This window comes from Arvicola amphibius, chromosome X (genome assembly GCF_903992535.2).
Source record: "Arvicola amphibius chromosome X, mArvAmp1.2, whole genome shotgun sequence".
In the NCBI taxonomy this organism is placed as follows: Eukaryota; Metazoa; Chordata; class Mammalia; order Rodentia; family Cricetidae; genus Arvicola; species Arvicola amphibius.
Genome location: NC_052065.1, coordinates 137168044 through 137188113, shown reverse-complemented (window position 1 = coordinate 137188113; position 20070 = coordinate 137168044). Strand labels below are relative to the sequence as shown.

At 38.4% G+C, this 20070-nt stretch overlaps 1 protein-coding gene across 1 annotated transcript; it reads right to left on the bottom strand.

Moving 5' to 3' along the window:
* Positions 1–2182: 2182 nt before the first annotated feature.
* Positions 2183–17820, bottom strand: Fundc2 (FUN14 domain containing 2). Its single transcript, XM_038317444.2, has 5 exons — positions 17674–17820; positions 14409–14559; positions 10580–10655; positions 8651–8782; positions 2183–3395 (listed from the first exon to the last, which is right to left on the bottom strand). The coding sequence occupies exons 1-5, from the start codon at positions 17690–17692 to the stop codon at positions 3318–3320; spliced, it is 456 nt and encodes a 151-aa protein (XP_038173372.1). The 5' UTR covers positions 17693–17820; the 3' UTR covers positions 2183–3317.
* Between the last annotated feature and the right edge of the window lie 2250 nt (positions 17821–20070).

The window sequence follows — 20070 nt, the reverse complement described above, 5'->3', positions numbered from 1 at the left end:
AAAACGAATTAGTTAATAAGAAGTCTTAGCTAATAGGCCAACCAGTTTATAATTAATGTAGACCTCTGTGAGTTTCTTTGGGACTGAACGGCTGCAGGACTGGGAGGAACAAAACTTCTGTCAACAGGGAGGGGGAGAATCTTATTAGCATGTTATCAGAATGATGACACTTATAGCAATGAGTGGGTGGCTCTTACACAGGTAGGCAACCCGTGGGTTCCTGGTTTTAAAAAACGGGATTTCACAGAGCCTTGGCTAGAGTGAAAATGTTGGAATCTATCTGTTGAGCCCACAGAGGCATGCCAGAAAAAAAGTGCCTCTGCCATAACCCCTTGACCTTCTGTCTGACGGAGAATATCATAAACAGCACCCTCATGCTATCCTGTCTGTCGTGGAATGCACACTTGGTCAAAGGGTTGTCTAGAGTAGTAAGGATGCAGGACATAGCCAGAGCCCCTGAGGGGGATCAGAAGTGAACTAGGGGCTATAGGGAACTGATGGAATGCAGTGTTCATGCATTTCTTCTAGGGGAAACATCATGTTTCTCAATACCTTATATATTAACAATGTTTAACTTCTCCATCAAAGAAAATCAGTTCTATCACCTCTGGTAAAGAGGTTATCATGTTGATTCTGGGTACTTGAAACAAATCATGTGCCCTGACAAACATGTCTTGCTTATCAAATGAAAACAAATGCATTCAATGCTGTAAACTGCCTAACCCTTGTATCATTTAGGTCGTGCATAGAACGACAGCTAATTTTTTTCAGAAAACTTAAATCTCCCATTTAAAGCCAGGCCTTCTTGGTTCTATTTTTCTTGCAATGCTGGGGATTGAACCCAGGGCCTCACACATACTAGGCAAATGCTCTATCATTGAGCTACATCCTCAGTAATCTCCCATTTAAGATGAAGCAAAGGTGCTGACACTATGAGGCATCAATAGGGGTTCCCCAAAATGTTTGCAGCTACTTCAGTGACCACTAAGCTAAACTGGAACTTGAAGTGTGCACATTGTGACTAATCCTCTTCTGCACTAGCTCTACACAAACAGAAGTGACCACATGGACCCTAACCAAACTTCAGGATAGACCTATAGTCCTTATTTCAGACAATGAGTGTAAAATCTGAGTCTACACTATTACCTATTATAATCTTTCAAAGGAACTCCAACCTGCTAATCTTTATTATATTCACCAATAATCACAAAGAAAGCAGATGGACCAGAAGTCAGCTACCAGTTCACTAGAGAAGTAGTAGATGACCACTCTCCATCACATACCCAAAGGGGCATTGCAATAGCTTTTGCTGTCACCATACCATTGATGTGGGTAAGACATGGGGAAAGTGGCATAACTCAAAGAAGGATACAGGTAAAACAGATGATGACTCACAGTTATCAATAAATATACTATACACACAAAAAATTACCTAAAACAATGTATGTGTTTGATACTAAAAGATTGTTATTAAAATTTTCTAAAATAATGAGGCATTATACTTATGGTATTTTTAAAAGTATACCTAGCTTCAGTGTTAAAGACATATTGGAAACAATAAAATGACTCTGGTATTTTACAGTAATAGACAAAACAAATATAATTTCATGATTGCTATAGGCAAGCAATTGATACTTGGAGAAATCACAGTACTGTACTCTCATGTTTCCACAATAAATAGTGAAAAATCATTTTTAAATTCTTTTAGAAAAACATATACCAAGGAGTTATACCACCATGTAAAAGGATGATTAATACATATTACAAATAGAATAACTTAATTGGCTTAAGTAATATCAAAATGTAATAAGGAAATTACAAATAGGTGAATCCTAAACAGTTTTACACATCTACTGGTAATTTCAATCTTACATTCTTAAATTCTTAAATCTTAAATTCAATACATCATTGCCCAGGTATGTCAAAAAGTAATTATCTTTAATGTATGACCTTAAAAGCACACTATTATACATGGGTTCATCTACATATCTAAGAATTCACTTGCATTAAACTAAAACTTTAACAGGGGAGAGTTTTCTTTATACAAATAAATATATTTAATAAATACTTGAAATCTATTAAGTAGTAAGTCCTGTGGGTGCAATGAAGATGGCAGACAGCTTTCGGAAGATGACTTCCTAGTTGGAATTGAGAACATGGTAACAGCCATTATAGCAAAATCTGAAGTGCACACAGACTTTTATTTTAAAGAATAATTCCGATAGAGGTTGCATTTGATGGAAGCAATTTATTTCACATATGGTATCATTGTCTTTCTAAATTCTGAATGTGTGGAACATCTCTTTAAAATTCTGGCTTATATGTTATATTTCATACTAACTGGATAAAGAAACAGTACTTCCATAGAGGAATACTGCTACCCCTAATACTTTAACAAAATTTCAAACCACAGAAAATTTTCTATGAAATAAACATCTAACAGTTTCTTCCTTCTCCCACATAAATTACTTTAAAACAGCCATGAGATGCAGTATGTGGTAATGGTGGAAAACATTTCTGGACTGGATCTTAATACCTACAAATGACTCATCTGACCATCCAACAATGAATTTCTAGCAGTTGGTTTCCATAAAGAGCCACCTACCAAATCCAATACCTACATTACTTCATACATCTTTAGCAGAAGTTCATTTCATAGTCAATCTTTTTAGTCATAGTACTTATACTATCATATTGGCAGGATAATTATAGCATGTATAAGTATCTCTCTTTCTATAATCTAAAGTCAACTAAAAAAGAAAGCATACACCATGATACCAAGATCTTTCATGCTTAAAGGCAAATGTATTCATTCCTTTCCATGTAACATATACTAAGGTAAGTATATGCTGCTTTTCCAAACTAAGTTTGGAAAATGATCTTACATAGCGGAAAGGGAATAATTTTTTTCTTTTTCACTTTTTTATTGTTTTTACTGCATTATACATTTTTCTCTACCCTCCTCCATACCTCCTCTCTTCCCCTTTTACCCTCTCCCATGACCCCCATGCTCCCAATTTACTCAGGAGATCTTGTCTTTCTGTCAAAAGGAAACATTCTTACTAAGCTACTCATTGATCAAGTCATGAGGCATATACTGGGAGAGTCAACATCTATTGTCTTTTCCAACATGTCAAGCTTATGAGAAGGCCTGTATTAACTTTGTGCCAGGAGAAGGCTATGGAAGCCATTCAGATTTGCCACAACAGGGAGAAAGGTACAGGACAAGAGGAGAGAGAAGAGTGCTGATTGTCCTATGTTTAAGTGCTGGCAAGAAAAAAGAAGAAATAAAAAACAATGGAGTGAAGTTGTATTTCTTATGATGCCATGCCAAGCAAAAAGCCTCCAAAAAATCCTCCAGTTACTAGAACATTCTTCTTTACAAATGACACAACCTGAAAAATAGAAGATTTTGATACAATGAGTTATTTTGCTAAGGATGTTGATCATTTCCATTACTGACAACTATAGGTAAAGTCTTATTTCCTTATTTTCCTAAGCTCCTACCTCCCCCACACCTTCCTGCAAAGTTTCTACTCATCTGAAGTTTAGTGCACATATGGATAGGCACCCTGTATGGCTTTCTTATCAATTTATTATCTCTCTTGGCTACTTCCCTTACAAAGTAAATGAGAAATAATATATCCTACATTCTGACCTAATCATTTCTTTTTGTTTTTGCATTATGCAGTATGTGTGTGTGTGTTTGTGTGTGTGTGTGTGTGTGTGTGTGTGTTTGTAGTACATGGACATGTATGCACATGTGCATATACATATGAAGGGCCAATATTCATAGGTGTCTTCCTAAATGACTCCCACCTTATATATTGAGGCAGGCTCTCTTGCTGAACCTAGAGATTGCCATTTGGGCTAGTCTGGCTAGCCAGGTTGCTCTGGTGATTTTGCAATAACCTTGAGACTGAAGGCAGGCCACACCTGGCATTTACATGAACGCTGGGGATCTAAAACTCTGGTCTTTAGATTTGCATGGTAATCACTTTACCAACTAAGCCATATCCCTGGCACAGTCAAATCATTTCTTGAACTTAAGCACAGTATCTTCATTTTCCAATTGAGTAAGCCATTTGCAACATTACATTCCCATCACTGTCCATTCTCCTTGCACCATTATGCAAAGTCCACAGCGTCTCTTTACTACCACTGTATCTAGAGATCTTGATTAGCTTTAACTGTCAACTTGAGACAACCTCCAATTATCTGAGAAGAGAATCTCAATTGAAAAATTGCCTAAATCTTTCCAGGGAGACGCCCCCAGTTAGTTCCTTGGGCAGCTGAGGAGAGGGAGCCTGAAAAGGCCAGTTCCTATAGCCATACTGATGAATTTCTTGCATATCACCATAGAACCTCCACCTGACGATAGATGAAGAAAATGACAGAGCCCCACATTGGAGCACCGGACTGAGCTCCCAAGGTCCTGATGAGGAGCAGAAGGAGAGAGAACATGAGAAAGAAAGTCAGGACCGTGAGGGAACCTCCATCTGGCGACAGATGGGGAAGGTGACTGAGCCCCACATTGGAGCACTGGACTGAGCTCCCAAGGTCCTGATGAGGAGCAGAAGGAGCGAGAACATGAGGGAGAAAGTCAGGAACGAGAGGGGTGCGTTCACTCATGGAGACGGTGGGACAGAACTAATGGGAGATCACCAACTCCAGTTGGAATGGGACTGATGGATCATGCGACCAAACCCGTCTCTCTGAATGTGGCCAACAGCGGGGGCTGACTGAGAAGCAAAGGACAATGGCTCTGGGCTCTGATTCTTCTGCATGGACGGGCTCTGTGGGAGCCTTCTCAGCTTGGTCGATCACCTTCCTGGACCTGGGGGGAGTTGGGAGGACCTTGGTCTTAGCATAGAGTGGGGAACCCTGATGGCTCCTTGGCCTTGAGAGGGAGGGAGGGGAGGTATGGGTGGAGGGGAGGGGAAGGAAGGGGGAGAAGGAGGGGAGGGAAGGGGGAGGAGGAGGGGAGGGAGGGGGGAGGAGGAGGGAAGGAGATGGAAATTTTTAAATATAAAAAAAATAAACCATGAGAAAAAAAAAAGAAAAAAAAAAGAAAAAAAAAAAAAAAAATTGCCTAAATCAACAGTTCTCAACCCGTGGCTCACAAGTCGCCCAAGACCATCAGAAAACACAGATATTTACATTAGAATTCATAATAGTAGCAAAATCATTATGAAGCAGCAGCAAAAATAATTTTATGGTTGGGGGTCACCACAATATGAGGAATTTATATTAAAGGGTCGCAGCATTAGGATTAATCTGGGCACGTGTGTTGGAGACTGCCTTGATTGTTAGTTGATGTAGGAGGGCCCACCATACTGTGGGTATCACTGTTCCCTAGTCAGGTGATCTTGAACAGTATAAGAAAGCTAATTGGCATAAGCCTGTCTGCCAACCAGCAAACAGCATTCTCTGTGAATCTTGCCACATGCTCTTTGGCTGTGAATTAAATTCCTTAGTCAGAGGATCAAGCAGGCAGCAAAGATACATTTGTTTCTCTTTGTGTTTAGCTGCCCAAGTTCCGGCCTTGATTTTCCCTCAATAATGGCCTGAACCTGGAACTGTAAACTGAATAAATCCTTTCCTCCCCTAAGCTGCTTTTGGTCAGAATATCTTATCCCAGAAACAAAAATGAAGCTAGGACATTATGTCTCCTTGCCTCACTTCTACTGCAGCCCTTAACTCTCCAGGACTTCCACATTTATTTAAACAAAGTACTATCAGAGGGAAACAAAAAAAATTTCACTTACATTTTTTATATGTATATCTGGGGAGATATGTATATATGAGTACACACTCATGTGTATAGAGGCCACATATCATCTATGGTTATTTTCACTCTATATGAGAAAGTCTGATTGTTGTGACAGAGACCATAACTCAAAAACTGAAAATATTTACTACCTGGCTATCTTCAGAAAAAGTCTACCAACCCAATATTTAAGTATTTCTATTAGTCATGTGCAGAACTCACGGAGTTTGGATATTTTAAAGATAAGCAGGAATAGAGATAAAAATGTAACTCAAAATGTTCACATTGACATTACACCCCGCCCATTATGGTACACCTATTCCTATAAGAACTAGTTTCTTGGGTGTAACTTCACTGTCATATGTAGAAGACACAATATTGTAGCCGGTATCCCGGTCCTCTGGCTCTTTCCATCTTTCCTACTCCTTCCTCAGTGATGTTTCCTGAGCCATAGGTGTAGGAGTTGTGTTGCGTGCAGATTTATCAGTTTGGTGTGCAAAAGTGGTGCATGCATTTTGAAGATGGTTATTCTTATAAAGATCCTATTATTTAAATACTTAAAATGTCTGTTTCATGTAGATTTTAATTTAACTTTACTCATTTTAAGATTTATTTAAATTTATTTTATACGTGAGTGTTTTGCCTGCACGTCTGTCTATGCCTTGTGCCCATGGAGGTTAGAGGAATGGGTAGGATCTTCTAGAACTAGAGTTACATATGGTTGTAAGTTAACATATTGGTACCGGGAACACCAAACTTGGATCTTCTACAAGAGCAGTATGTGCTCTTAATTACAAGTCATCTCTTCAGCTCCCGAGTTTAACTTGAAATGGAAATGTGGTCTGTAGCATTTCTGCTCACATTTTGTTCAGGTAAGGTGGGGAACCCAGTTCCGTGCCTTAGAGTTTATTCTGCCCTCTGTTACTGCATTCAATTGCTTTGTCTTCACTATAAAGGAAAAATAAAAGTTAAAATCTTCAAAAAAAAAAAAAAAGAACTAGTTAACATGCCAGGCCTTCAATCTCAACATTTGGTGACAGAGACAGGCAGATCTCTGTGAGTTCAGGGCCAGCTTGGTTAACAGAGTGAACTCCAGAACAATCAGAACTGTTAGACAGAGAAACCTTGTCTCGAAGAACAACAGCAACAAAAACTTTTTAACACAACTACTATCTTTATTTCCTTTGTTTTCTCACTTACTGACAAAGGTCACCAAATATTTGAATTACTAAGGTTTACAAGAGGCTGGAGAGACAATTAGTAGTTAAGAACACTGGATGTTCTTCCAGAGGACCTGGGTTCAATTCCTAGCAACCACATGGCAGCTCACAACCATCTGTAACTCCAGTTCTAGAGGACCTAATGCCTTCTTCTTGTCCCTACAAGCACTAAGTATGCACATGGTATATAGATATACATGTAGGCAAAACACCCATACACGTAAAAAAAATAAAGTAAAATCTTTTAAATAAAAAATGCCTTCATGAGAGTGAGGTAGCACATGCTAGGTATCGCAGAACTCAAGAAGTTGAGACAGGAATTTAAGACTGTCCCCTGAAAACTGTTTCTACAGTAATGATATTCTAAGATTGACATACCGAATATAGCTCCAACTATGTCTCACTGCTCTAAGTTCTTTGTAATCATAAAGCTTTTTATACTGCTGAGACAGTTATGTATTCCATTTTTTCTTTTTAAATTTTATTTAAATAACACTTTTTCCTTTTATTTTACATACTGACCACTGTTTCTCCTCCCTTCTCACCTCCCAGTACCCCCTTTCCATTTACCTCCCTCCCCTTCTACTCTTCCTGTATCTCTAGTTTCCATTCAAAAAGTGACAGGCCTGTCATGGGCTTAAGTAAAGCATGGCACATCAATTTTGGCAGGACCAAGTTCCTCCCCTTCTGTCAAGGCTGGGCAAGGTAATCCTGCATGGGGAACAGGTTCTCAAAAACCAGCAAAGCACCAGGGAGAGGTCCTGATATCACTGCTAGGAGCCTTACAAAGAGACCAAGCTATACAACTGTCACACACATGCAGAGGGCCAGGTCAGTCCCACGGAGGCTCCTGACTATTGGTCCAGATGCCCAGAGCTTGGCCCAATGCTTGGCTGTGGATCTCTGCCCATCAGTTACTGAATAAAGTGTCTCTGACCACAATTAGGGTATTCACCAATCTGATTACAGTAGACGGCCAGTTCACGCACTCTCTCCCCTACTGCTACGAGTCTTAGCTGGAGTTATCTTTGGTGTGGGACAATTGTTTGTATTGTGTTAATTATATTTTAAAAAATGGTGATTGGTCAGTAGCCAGGCAGGAAGTATAGGCGGGACAACCAGACAGGAAGTAGAGGCAGGTCAATGAGAACAGGAGAATTCTGGGAAGAAGAAAGCTCATTCCTCAGATGTCCTGGCCACATAACAAGCAAGATGTGACTGCCTCACTGAATAAGGTACTGAGCCATATGACTAACGTAGACAAGAATAATGGGCTAATTTAAGTTATAAGAGTTAATAAGAAGCCTTAGCTAATGGGCCAATCAGTTTATAACTAATGTAGACCTCTGTGTGATTTCTTTGGGACTTAACGACTGCAGGAACCAGGCAGGACAAAACCCCCCAACAACAATCTTTGTGGGTTCCTTGAGGTTTCCTGGCACCAGGTTTCTCTCCAACCCCAAAATGCCTCCCATAAAGAAGTTTCTTTCGTTACTCTTCCCCTCCATCCTACCTCCAACCTGCCTCCTACACCCAGCCCACCTAAACCACTCCCTCAAGTTCTCATCCTTCTATCTTCTCTCCCCTGCCCTGTATCCCATTTTGTACACAAAACTGTTTGTACCTTTCATATACTAAATCTGAACAAAGCAAGCCTTACCTCCTCAGCTTTACTCTTGACCTCAGTTGGTATTTGGTTATTCTTACGAATCTTCAACTGTTCTTTGGCTTTTTTCATGTCTTTCTCTACTCGTTGCCAGTCAACTTTGATGTACCCAGTATGGTTTGCCAGCTACAATTTTAACAGTGATAAAAGAAAATAAAAAACATGGTCTTTGGTATTCTTTTTTTCAAGATAAATTATGAAAGAGGTAATCAAAATTCTTCTGATTTTCTATTTTTGGAAACATTTGCTATTTGTTTTTTTTAAAATGATCTTCAGGCAAGATGTTTTATATTTAAGGTTCAAAATACTATATTCAAGGTTCCATACCTAGTAATGAAAATAAAAAAATTGTTCCCAATTGTTGGCAATTCTTTAATGTACATGCTGAACTTTCCTTTATACAGTTTTAAGTAAGATTTAAAAATAAGATGATTAAACTCAAAGTAGTTAAGTTCAATTTTTCAAAAATTTAAAAAAATAAACTTTTTTTCAAGAAATTATGTATAGAATGAAATTGATTCAAGTTGGGTGGTGGTGGCACATGTCTTTAATCCCAGCACTTGGGAGGCAGAGGCAGGCAGATCTCTGTGAGTTCAATGCCAGATAATCTCCAAACACTTCAAAGACCAACAGAATATGGTATTAAAATGTTTTAATAACTTAGAGTTGTCTTGACATGAGATGTGTCTGCTCCTGGCAGCATCAATTACTTCAAAGAGGATGGGGGGAAACAAAAAAACTCATTATTGAGTTTGTTTTTAATATAGCAAGGCTAGCCCTTTGGGCAAAATCTGTTCTTGCCTACACTGCTTGACAATATGCTGTATAAACTGGACATGAAGAACCCTCAGAAAAAAAATGACTGCTAAACTTTGCCAAAGCAAGGCAGGATGCTCCTTCAGGGTTCCTGCTTCACAGAAGAAACTGCAAGACATTCTGCAGGACACAGAGGAAACCGATTGACGAACTTTGCTAAATAGGCGAGACAGTCCTTCAAACTTCTTGCTTCACTGAAAAGTCTGCTAGATACGTTAGGCCTATAAGCTAAAGATGGATGACAATGTTACAGAAGAACTTTGGGTGAATGTTCAGACAGCCAGATGTCTCTGTCATTTCTAGAGTTTTGGAAGTTGCTTGCAATGGACTTCTTGTTTACTCAGGTAATATTATATATATCCTTCTAGGGATCTTTGATGGAGTTAAAGACTAGATAGTTATAATTATAGTTTTTTCTTAGTTATGATAAAAGATAAATTAGATATAAAACTTTAGACTCATGAAGATAGGATAGATGATAGAGTATTTTCTTAATTTTGTTAAATACAAATAGACTAAATATTGTAACTATAATTCTTGCTTGATAACTGTTTTGTTATATGTAATTTTACTGTTAAAGTTAAAACATTCCTTTTTGATTATACATAAAGGGGGAAATGATATGGGATGTCTTTCTGTACACTGTATATATATGTTGTTCTCATTGGTTGATAAATAAAGCTCCATGGCTTATGGCAAGGCAGGATGAAGCCAAGTGGGAAATCCTAGAAGAGATACAGGAGAAGGCAAAGCCTGAGAGACACCATTCAGCTACCCAAGGAGCAACACACCAGAGCACCACCAGTAAGCCACAGGTCACATGGCAATACACAGATTAATTGAAATGGGTTAATTTAAATGTACGAGTCAGCTAGTGATAATCCTGAGCCATTGGCCAAACATTTATAATTAATATTAGGCCTCAGAGTGGTTATTCTGGAACTGGCAGGCAGGAGAGAAACTTCCAGTGGTTAGCAGCATTCAAAATAGTATACAAAAACAAATGTGTATGCTATTTTAGGGCATTATAGCCAAGGTTGCAATTTCTCACAATATGCTAATAGGCAAGAGGAATTTCCAAACATCTAGGAAACTTAATAGACAAACCTGTAGTAGAAAAAATCCACCTCCTACAGCTGTTGCAGCCAATTTTCCAACTTTCTGGAATACGAAACCAGTGCACCTGTAAAACAAAACCAATATCAGACAAAGTGACAGGCTGTCAGATGCACACAAACCTGAACTTCTGACAATGCTCATATTCTACTTACCTTGAGATGATCTAGTTCCTTCCTACTATCTAGAGAAACAGAAAGCCATGCTAGCCTCCAGGCTCCTACAGTCCCTATTGAAAAATACCCATTATACATTTCAAAGTCCACACTAGCATCCTGGCCCATCTCACCTTGCCCTCTACCCTAAACCTCTAGGCTGTTTCAGTTAACATGTTTTCCTCTTCTTGGACACCCCTTTGTTCTCTATACAGACCAGGTTTTCCCCTATTTCACTATTCCCACTGTTCTATTTTCTTTCCCTGCCATCTCCAATAAACTCTCTTGCTATTCCCCACTATTTTTTCTTCTCTTGCAGATATGATCATGTCCAATCTGCTTCTTTTTCTCTTGGTTTTAGACTCTTTCAGATGGCTCTAGATGTTCTTTCTCTTTCTTATCCACAATAAAAATCTCCCCCACTGCCAATCACTGAGCGGTCATTCCAGTGGTTTCTTTACTGCATCCCTCACATATACTAAGAATGTATGCATGTAACATTATATGAAGCTTGAAAATTAAAAATATACATACAAGCTGGGCATAGTGGGGTATACCTTTTATCCCAGTACTCAGAAGGCAGAGGCAAATGAATCTTTGTGAGTTTCAGGCCAACCTTGTCTACATAGAGAGTTCCAAATAGCCAGGGCTATGTAGAGAGACCCTGCCTCAAAAAAAAAATAAATTCAAATAGTTTAAACACTCTATTCAAAAGAAAGAGATTTTAAACTGTATTTTTAAAAGATTCAGGCTGAGGAGATAGTTTAGTGAATAAAGTACTTGCTATATATACATGAGGACTTGAGTTCAAATCCATAGAACCCATATAAAACTGGGTGTTTTAAAAGAGTAAAATCTATATACTACAAGAAACCTATTTTAAATAAAAGACTCCATAAGTGACAAGGGGGAAATCCATTCATGTGTTTCTGCTGGCTGATGCCCTGTGTGCTTCTTTTCTTGTCTGATTATTGTTGTGAAGTTGTAACCCTAAGTAGGACCGCTCTGAGTTCTATAAATCTTCCCAGAGCACTGGTTCTCAACCTTTCTGATGCTGTGATTCTTTAATATAGTTCTTCATGTTGTACTTACCCACAACCATAACATCATTTTCCTTGCTATTTCATAACTGTAATTTTGCTACTGATATGAATCATAGTGTAATTATCTGTTTTCCACTGCTCTTAGGCAACCTCTATAAAAGGTTATTCTATCAGAGATGAAGGAAGGGTGGAAGGGGTAGGAGGAGAGGAGGGAGGAGAAACTGTGGTCAGTGTGTAAAATAAATAAAAAATTAAATTAATAAAAAAATAAAAATAAAAAATAAAGTGTTGTTCTATTCCCAAAGGGGTTATGACCCACAGGTTGAGAACCATTGTCCTAAAGGATTATCAAACACAAAAATATTTTGAGGACTCCAAAACTCTGCAACCCAATAAAATGACTTTAGGAAATTGAATTTCTATTTATAAGTAATGAATAACAGAAAATGAAATTTTGAAGCTACCATAGAATCAAAATATGAAATATTTATAAGTATTTGGGAATCTATATTGACCATATATTGTGATATATTGATTGTATATCAATAGACTATATAACCTACAAAGCTGAAAAAAATCAAAGAAAATAAAGCCATAGTGATTAGAATAATATGATACTGGCACCAGACAAATCAATTTTTAAATGAATTATTTTTATTTAAGTGTTTTATTTTGGGGGTGTGTGTATGTATTATGTGCACATGTTTACATATGTGTGCACATGTGTAGCTTGCCATAGCATACATGTGGAAGTCAGAGGACAACTTGTACAAGTCAGATCTCTCTTCCTATCATGTGGATCCCTGAGACTGAACTCAGTCCTCAGGCTTAATGGTAAGTGCATTTACCCACTAAGCTATTTTGCTGGTCAAAAGACATATCAATTTAATGCACAGATGATAAATTGATTTTTAATACAATATAAAGACATGGAATTAAAGCACACCTGTTCCCTTTTCATGTTTTATGTTTAGATTGTTTCTACTTTCAGGTATTACAAATAAAACTAGAATAATTGTATGAAAATTTTTGTATAAAGCATCTGCTTTCCTTTATATTGTTTAAGTGCCAATGAATAGTATGCCTGAGGCATATTACAAGTGTGGAGGTATACAACACTACTTGGGAGACAGAGGAAAGAACATCTCAAGTTCTGGGCCATGCTGAGCCATAGACCCTGTTGGAAAAGAAAACAGGACCAAAATGCACACACACAAAAAAGCCTCTTAAAACTCAATACTACAAAAAATGACAATTTCACAGGGAGAAAAACATGAATTTAATAAAAGACAAAATTTAAGTAATAAATATGTTTCTAAGATTGATGGATTAGTCATTGACTCACTAAACTGGCTACTATTATGATAAAAATATCAACAAATGAAAACTGCCACATTAATATGTGACACAGCTAATTTAAGTGTGTAGTGGCAATAACACAAACGTTTAATCCCAGTAGCCATAATGACACACATATGTAATCCCAGTAGCCACACTAGTTGTCATAGAAACTGGGCACTGCATGCCTTTAATGATGGTGGTACACACATTTAATTCCAGCCCTAGGGAAGATTTTGAAATGGGAAAAAACAGCTCTCAGACACAAATCTTATTCTGAGATTCCTGGAGGCAGGATCGCCATTTCAGATTGAGGTGGAGGTAAGAGTAAGTGGCTGGCTGTTTTACTTTTTGGATCTTCAGGTGGAACCCCAATTTCCGACCCTGAGCTTTTATTAATTGTGCTTCATAAGTGGATAGCTTCTTAATTTACCTCTTGCTGACTATGTTGCCTTGATCTAGAATCTAGATAAACATTCTAAACCTCAGTTTCTACAAAAGTATGGAATTTAAAAAAGTACCAAGTTCAGAGTGTTTTGCCACCAGACATGTTATGGTTAAGGGAACAGTATTTATTGTAGATATGAGAGAAAGAACAGCCAGGGACATCTGGAAGAGTCCAGAACAGAAAGAGAAGTAGATTAAACATGGCCAGCAGACTGGATATGGCCAAGGCTTCTGGAGAGTGGAGAATAGCAGGGGATAGAGAATAGAGAGAGTAGAGTAAGAAGAGCAAGATCAGAGAATAGTCAGAATAGCCAGATTATAAGAAGGGTGAGTAGCTGGGTGGGGAGGGGGCTGAAAGGATAGGAGATTGGTATGGTGGCTTTGAAATATTTAGCAAGTACTTGTGAGTAAAAGGACCAAGGAAGCCTGGAGGTTAGCATGGATCTTGATATGCTGATAGCTGCTGCTGGTATATGTTAATTAGAGAATGTGTCTTTTGCCAGAGGTAAGGGAAATGATTCCTTTTGGCAGAAGAGAACTTCACAAGTTCTTGAGGAATGCTGGCCTTTACCTAACCACCAGAAATCTTCCTATAGTTCAGGTAGAGTTCATTTTTGGATATTTGGACTGCTTTTTGGAGTTTGGGGGATTAGAGTGTCCTTTGGGCCTGACAGTAGCATTCAAAAATATCAAATAGTACTTTAATTTAATGGTTTATGACATGTGTTGGCCAATTTCACTGAAGTCAATGTGTTTTAAATAATTAGAGAAGACAGATTCTGTAACTATACTACCAAATCAGGCACAAAAGAACTGAAAATCTTTAACACCACTTACCATCCAGTAACACCTCCAATTAAAAGCTGGGTTGCTACACTATACTTTTCAGCTGATGGCCCAGATTCCTGCCCAAACAGCTTACGCCACCATGGTTGCTTTTTAGTAATTTCTGCAAGATCCAGTGCCTCAAATTTTCCATCAAAGTTTCCTATAAGAGAATTAAGATATCCAGTTAATGGTTGCTGAGGAAGAAGAAGACATTTTCTTCAGTGGTATAGCTAATGGTAAGGTGCCACGCTCTAGTAAATAAACTCTCATCCATGTTTCTGTAAATAGCCCTAGTGAAACTCAATGGGTCATCAAAAATAAAGTATAGTAAAGACAAGACATAACAATTGAAGAGAGTATTTTGGAAAAGGATGGGGATCAGCAGAAACAGGGAAGGACAAAAAAGGGTTATGGGGTGGGTATAAATACGATCAAAACACATTATATACAAGTATGAAAAGTCATAATAAAATCCATCATTTTTATGATTCATATATGTTAATAAAAAACTAAGAAAACTAAGATAAAAATATTTACTTTTATAATAAATTACCACCATTTCTAAATAGATCAAGAGATTTTAAAGCAAACAGTTATAATAAAAAATACAAAAATGTTCTATTTTAAATAGTAAATTATCTCTGAAATTCTGGGTTGGAATTTTGGAGAAACTGACTAAAATAAACAAATTTGAATATCTAAATCATCTCTAAAATTCTGGGTTGAATTTTGGAAAATCTGAATAAAATAAAAAATTGAATATCTTTATTGGTCTTCTATTTTTCTTCCTTTTAAATTTAAAACAAATTAAACTCACCTAGGAAAAACAAGTACTATTGGATAAAAGCATTCTAAATATAAATATTTTCAATTTGCCTCTTTAGAAGTCATCTACAAGCCAATTTTCTGTATTATATGAATTTCCAGTGAATAAAGCAAACAATGTTTGAATGAATGCTTACTAATTTATATGCTAATAACAAACTAAATGCACAGAAAAACGTATGTACCATTTATTAATCTCATTTTGTAATCAGGAAACAACACACTTTGGAATGTAATACTTAGATTAGGAAAGAAAAACAAGCCAACAAAACATCTTGTTTGTACAAAAATCATCTTGGGTTTACCTGTTATATTCAGTCCTTCTCTGAAAACATGCATTGAGACAACAAATGTCAAAAACTTACTATCCAAGACTATGCAGAAACAAAAGAAAAAGCCAAGAATTGTCATTTAAAAATAGAATAGAAAATAGAGGCAAAATCAGAGATGATCAAGATATTAAGTTAAACAAAAATGTTCAGAAGGTTACATGCATATTCAATTGGAGTCCAAAAAAGATTACTGGGATGGGAGAGAAGTAGCATTATAATATAATACTTAGATTAAAAAATGTCCATTACAGGTTAAGGCAGAGGTTCTCAACCTGTGGATGGCAAGCCCTTTGGTGAGGGTTGCATATCATATATCTTGCATATTAGATATTTACATTATAATTCATACCAGTAGCAAAATTACAGTTATGAAGTAGCAATGAAAGTAATTTTATGGTTGGGTTCACCACACATGAGGTACTGTATTAAAGGGTTACAACATTAGCAAGGTTGAAAACCACTGAGTTAAGAAATTCTAAAATTTATATAGACAAAGGACCAATAACAGTGTTCCAGTTACAAAAGTTGTACAACAAAATGCCCCCAAACATCATGAAACAAAGCTAATGTGTCCAGTTTTTTGCACGTGGAATTCAGTCAGAGCATTAAGACTTCTCTATTATTCTGTGATACCTGAGGCTTTAGCTAGATAACTTGTGCAGGGTCTAAAAAAATCTGAGAAGTCTACAGTTACATGTACAGACTACTTTCCTCAGAGGCTAGAGTGGGTTTCCTTAATACCATTGTAATTAGCTCCCTCACAAATGGAGGAAAGATTAAGGACCTGGAAAAAAACTGTCTCATCATTTTAAGTCCTGGCCTCAGAAACCATACAGTTTTACTACCATCAAATTAGACTAGAGTAGTTCCCATCCAGATTCAGGAATAAGAAATAGACTTCAAGTTCTACTGAGAGGAGAATATCAAAGTTCACTTAAAACAGGCCATGTGGGAAATTATATCTTCTATATGATACATGGCCACAATAATCTTAGTGGGAAAGTTTAAGGGCATTGAAAACTTACAAGAGCCACTTGAACTTAATTTAAAGATTCATAAAGCTACAATATTCAGTAAGATGCTACATCGACTCAAGTATACACAAAAATGTTAGTTGAAAACAAAATCTAGAAATAGATTTATACATACTATTATGTCACTTTCCTAACAAAGTATATCCAGGTAATTCTACAGTAGAAAGCAAGTCTTCTCAGTTTTGTTTGAAGCAGTATTCATGTGTATTTTTAAACAAATGGTCTAGCTTATACCATACACAATAAAACAATCTATGTAACATAACAATAACATATCACCACCATGTTGAAGAAAATATCACTGAAAACAAAAGTCTTTTTAATGTAATTTTACCAAGCCCATCCACACAACAGATGGCTCCAATCAAAAGTGGGATTAAGTTTATGATGGTGGATGAAGTGGAGTGAATAAAAATCAGAGTGCCCTAGCCCATTTGATTTCATCAGTTGTTCATTAAGTACTGCTAAGCAAAATTTACAAGCCTCGTCTATGGGCCAAGGAAAACAATGATAATTACTATAAGCACTACAATTCATGTAAGCCTCAAGATGTCTCAGAAATTCCTAGGTACTCTCTATAGCAATTGCATCACATGTGCTGGTTACAACCTAAATTTAATGAATTGACTGACTTAACGTTAACCAAATTAGAGTAAGAAGAATAACTTAAATGAATCGCTGCACTGGAGTTTTCTTTTTCAGTAGGACAACTAAAATATACCTCCTACTAATTAACGAAAATGAGGACTGCCAGGCATTTGAGAGGCACATCCTAAGAGACAAACATGTTTTTGTCAGAGAGCCAAAAACGCTTGAGAACAGGAACTGAATCGCTGTAGGTTCCCTCAGTAGGGGCGGTGCTAGAAGCCCGGAGGAGGTGAGCCAAAAAAAAAAAAGTCCCAGGACAGCCCTGCAACCGGTCGGAGCGTAACCTTGGCCAGGGCCCGAAAAGTCTCCAAGCCTCTCTGGGCGCTACTGAGGCTCCCCGCCGCAGGAGGAATGCGGCAGGCCCTCGGCGATCCCTCACCCTAAACCAGGAAGGCGGTTCCACCCTCGACCCTCCGCGCGCGCTTCTGCCTTTACCTTGACTTGTGGCGGCCATTTCGGGGGAACTAGTATCGCGAGGACACAGTTGCAGATCGCGGGACCAAGGACAGGCGTTAGTCACCCGCAGCTGGCTTCCGGCAAGTGGGGCAGATACTTCCAGTCCCGTGGCAGCAAAAGAGGGCGGGCCTGGCACAATGAGACAGCTTTTCTGTCCCAGAGCATTGCTTCACCAACCTAAGCTGCAACCCCACACTCGCGCAGAAGAATGCTTGCTATTTCAGCAGAAAGTCTCTTCGCCTTAGGAATGCCACGGTTTATTTCCGCTTTCTTTCTCTTTCTTTCTCTCTCTCTCTCTCTCTCTCTCTCTCTCTCTCTCTCTCTCTCTCTCTCTTTCTTTCTCTCTCTTTCCTTCCTTCCTTCTTTCTTTCTTTCCTTTCTTTCTTTTCCTTCCTTCCTTCCTTCCTTCCTTCCTTCCCTCCCTCCCTCCCTCCCTCTCTCTTTCTTTCTTTCTTTCTTTCTTATTGTTCGTATTTACGTAAGCAGTGAGCAGAATGCTTGCTATTCCTGCAGAAAGTCTCTTCGCTTTAGGAATGCCACGGTTTATTTCAGCTTCATTTATTTATTTATTTATTTCAGATTGTTCGTATTTACATAAGCAGTGAGCATACGTTAATTCCGGCGCTCATTCCAACGCTGTTTCATATCTTACACTTCTTTTTGGTATTTCGAGATAGGGTTTCTTTGTGCAGCCCTGGCTGTGCTGGAACTCGCTCTGTAGATCAGGTTGACCTCGAACTCACAGAGATCCGCCTGCCTTCTGCCTCCTGAGTGCTGGGATTAAAGGTGTGCGCCACCACAGCCCGGCTATTTTACACATTTTTAAAGCATTTCAGCCACATTAATAATGCAAACTTGTATTATAATCGTTGCTTCTTGCTCATCTTTAAAGTTTATATATTTTTAAGAGATTTATTTTTACTTTATGTATATGGATGTTTTGCCTACATATATGTCTGTGCAGCTTGTGTGTGCAGTACCCAAAGAGATCAAAAGAGGGCATAGAATCCCCTGGAACTGGAGAGGGGGTGTGATACAGATATCTCAATAACAGCTGAGCACTTCATTCTCTCTTATTCTCTGTACATTTACTAGTTGTGAGTCTATTGCAAAAAGAAGCTTCTCAGATGAGGGTTGAAAGATGCCCTATTTTACAGGTATAATGGCAAGACACGGGGGCAGTTGATTTCTATGTCCATTTAGGAAAGCAGTAATATTAGGTTCTGCCCTATGTCTTAGGCAGCTATGGGGTTTTGGCCCTATAACAAGTAACTGTAGAGTGTCAGAGCCTGCTCCAACAAAGTCAGCCAGGGTTCCTGGAAGGGGGTGCCGAGGCTAAGGAAATGTTAGACTGAGAGAAATTGAGACAGAAAACACAGGATATATTAGGGGAACTTCCAGCTTACTCTGGACAGTCCCAAGTTTATTTCAGAGCCTGCTTATATATAAAAGCAGAAAAAAGCACAGCACAGACAGTCAGTGTCTAACCACAAGACCATTCCTGTCCTTGAGCAAGCAGTTTCTTTTATCTGTATGTGCCCTAAGGTCTAGCATCAACAGTATTCTTTCTACTAGATTGTATGTTCTTTCCTCATGGGCAAAATGCTCTTTCCCATGGGCTTAATCAGAACTTTCTCACAGCCCTCAAGGATACTGGAGCAAGCAGAGCAGGCAAGCTTGAACTCAAATGGCTTTTAAGTTAGAATTGATTCCAAATGGAAAGTGAGTCACATGTGGGCTCCCACAGTAGAGTAGGCCTTAAATACAGCATGAAGTGGTTGGGAGTATCTTGCCATGACATCCGTTATCATAGCTCACAGGGTTCATAGCTGCTGTGTAAGACTTTTTGATAACTTGTCTCCCCTAATAGCATGTATGCAATCTTACAACACTGTGAAATCTTGTCAGTGGGGGTAAAGCTGGGTTTACCTCTCTCTCTCTCTCTCTCTCTCTCTCTCTCTCTCTCTCTCTCTCTCCCTCTCCCTCTCCCTCTCTCTCTCTCTCTTCCTCCCTTCCTCCCTCCCCCTCTTTCTTTCTCTCCCTCTCCCCCCTCTCTCTCTTCCTCCCTCCCTCCCTCCCTCCCTCCGTCCCCCCTCTCTTTCTTTCTTTCTTTCTTTCTTTCTTTCTTTCTTTCTTTCTTTCTTTCTCTCTCTCTCTCTCTCTTCCTTCCTTCCTTCCTTCCTTCCTTCCTTCCTTCCTTCCTTTCCCCTGCCTCTTTTTGTTAGCCAGGTCTGTGTCAGTTTTATGACTCAGATATGTTATATCTTCAGCAATAGGGTCTCACCATCCAGTTCTGTAGAATAATTGACAATAACATTAGCTATAGCCTATAATGTTTGGCCAACAACTCCAAAAGAGGCAACCCACTCCTGGTAC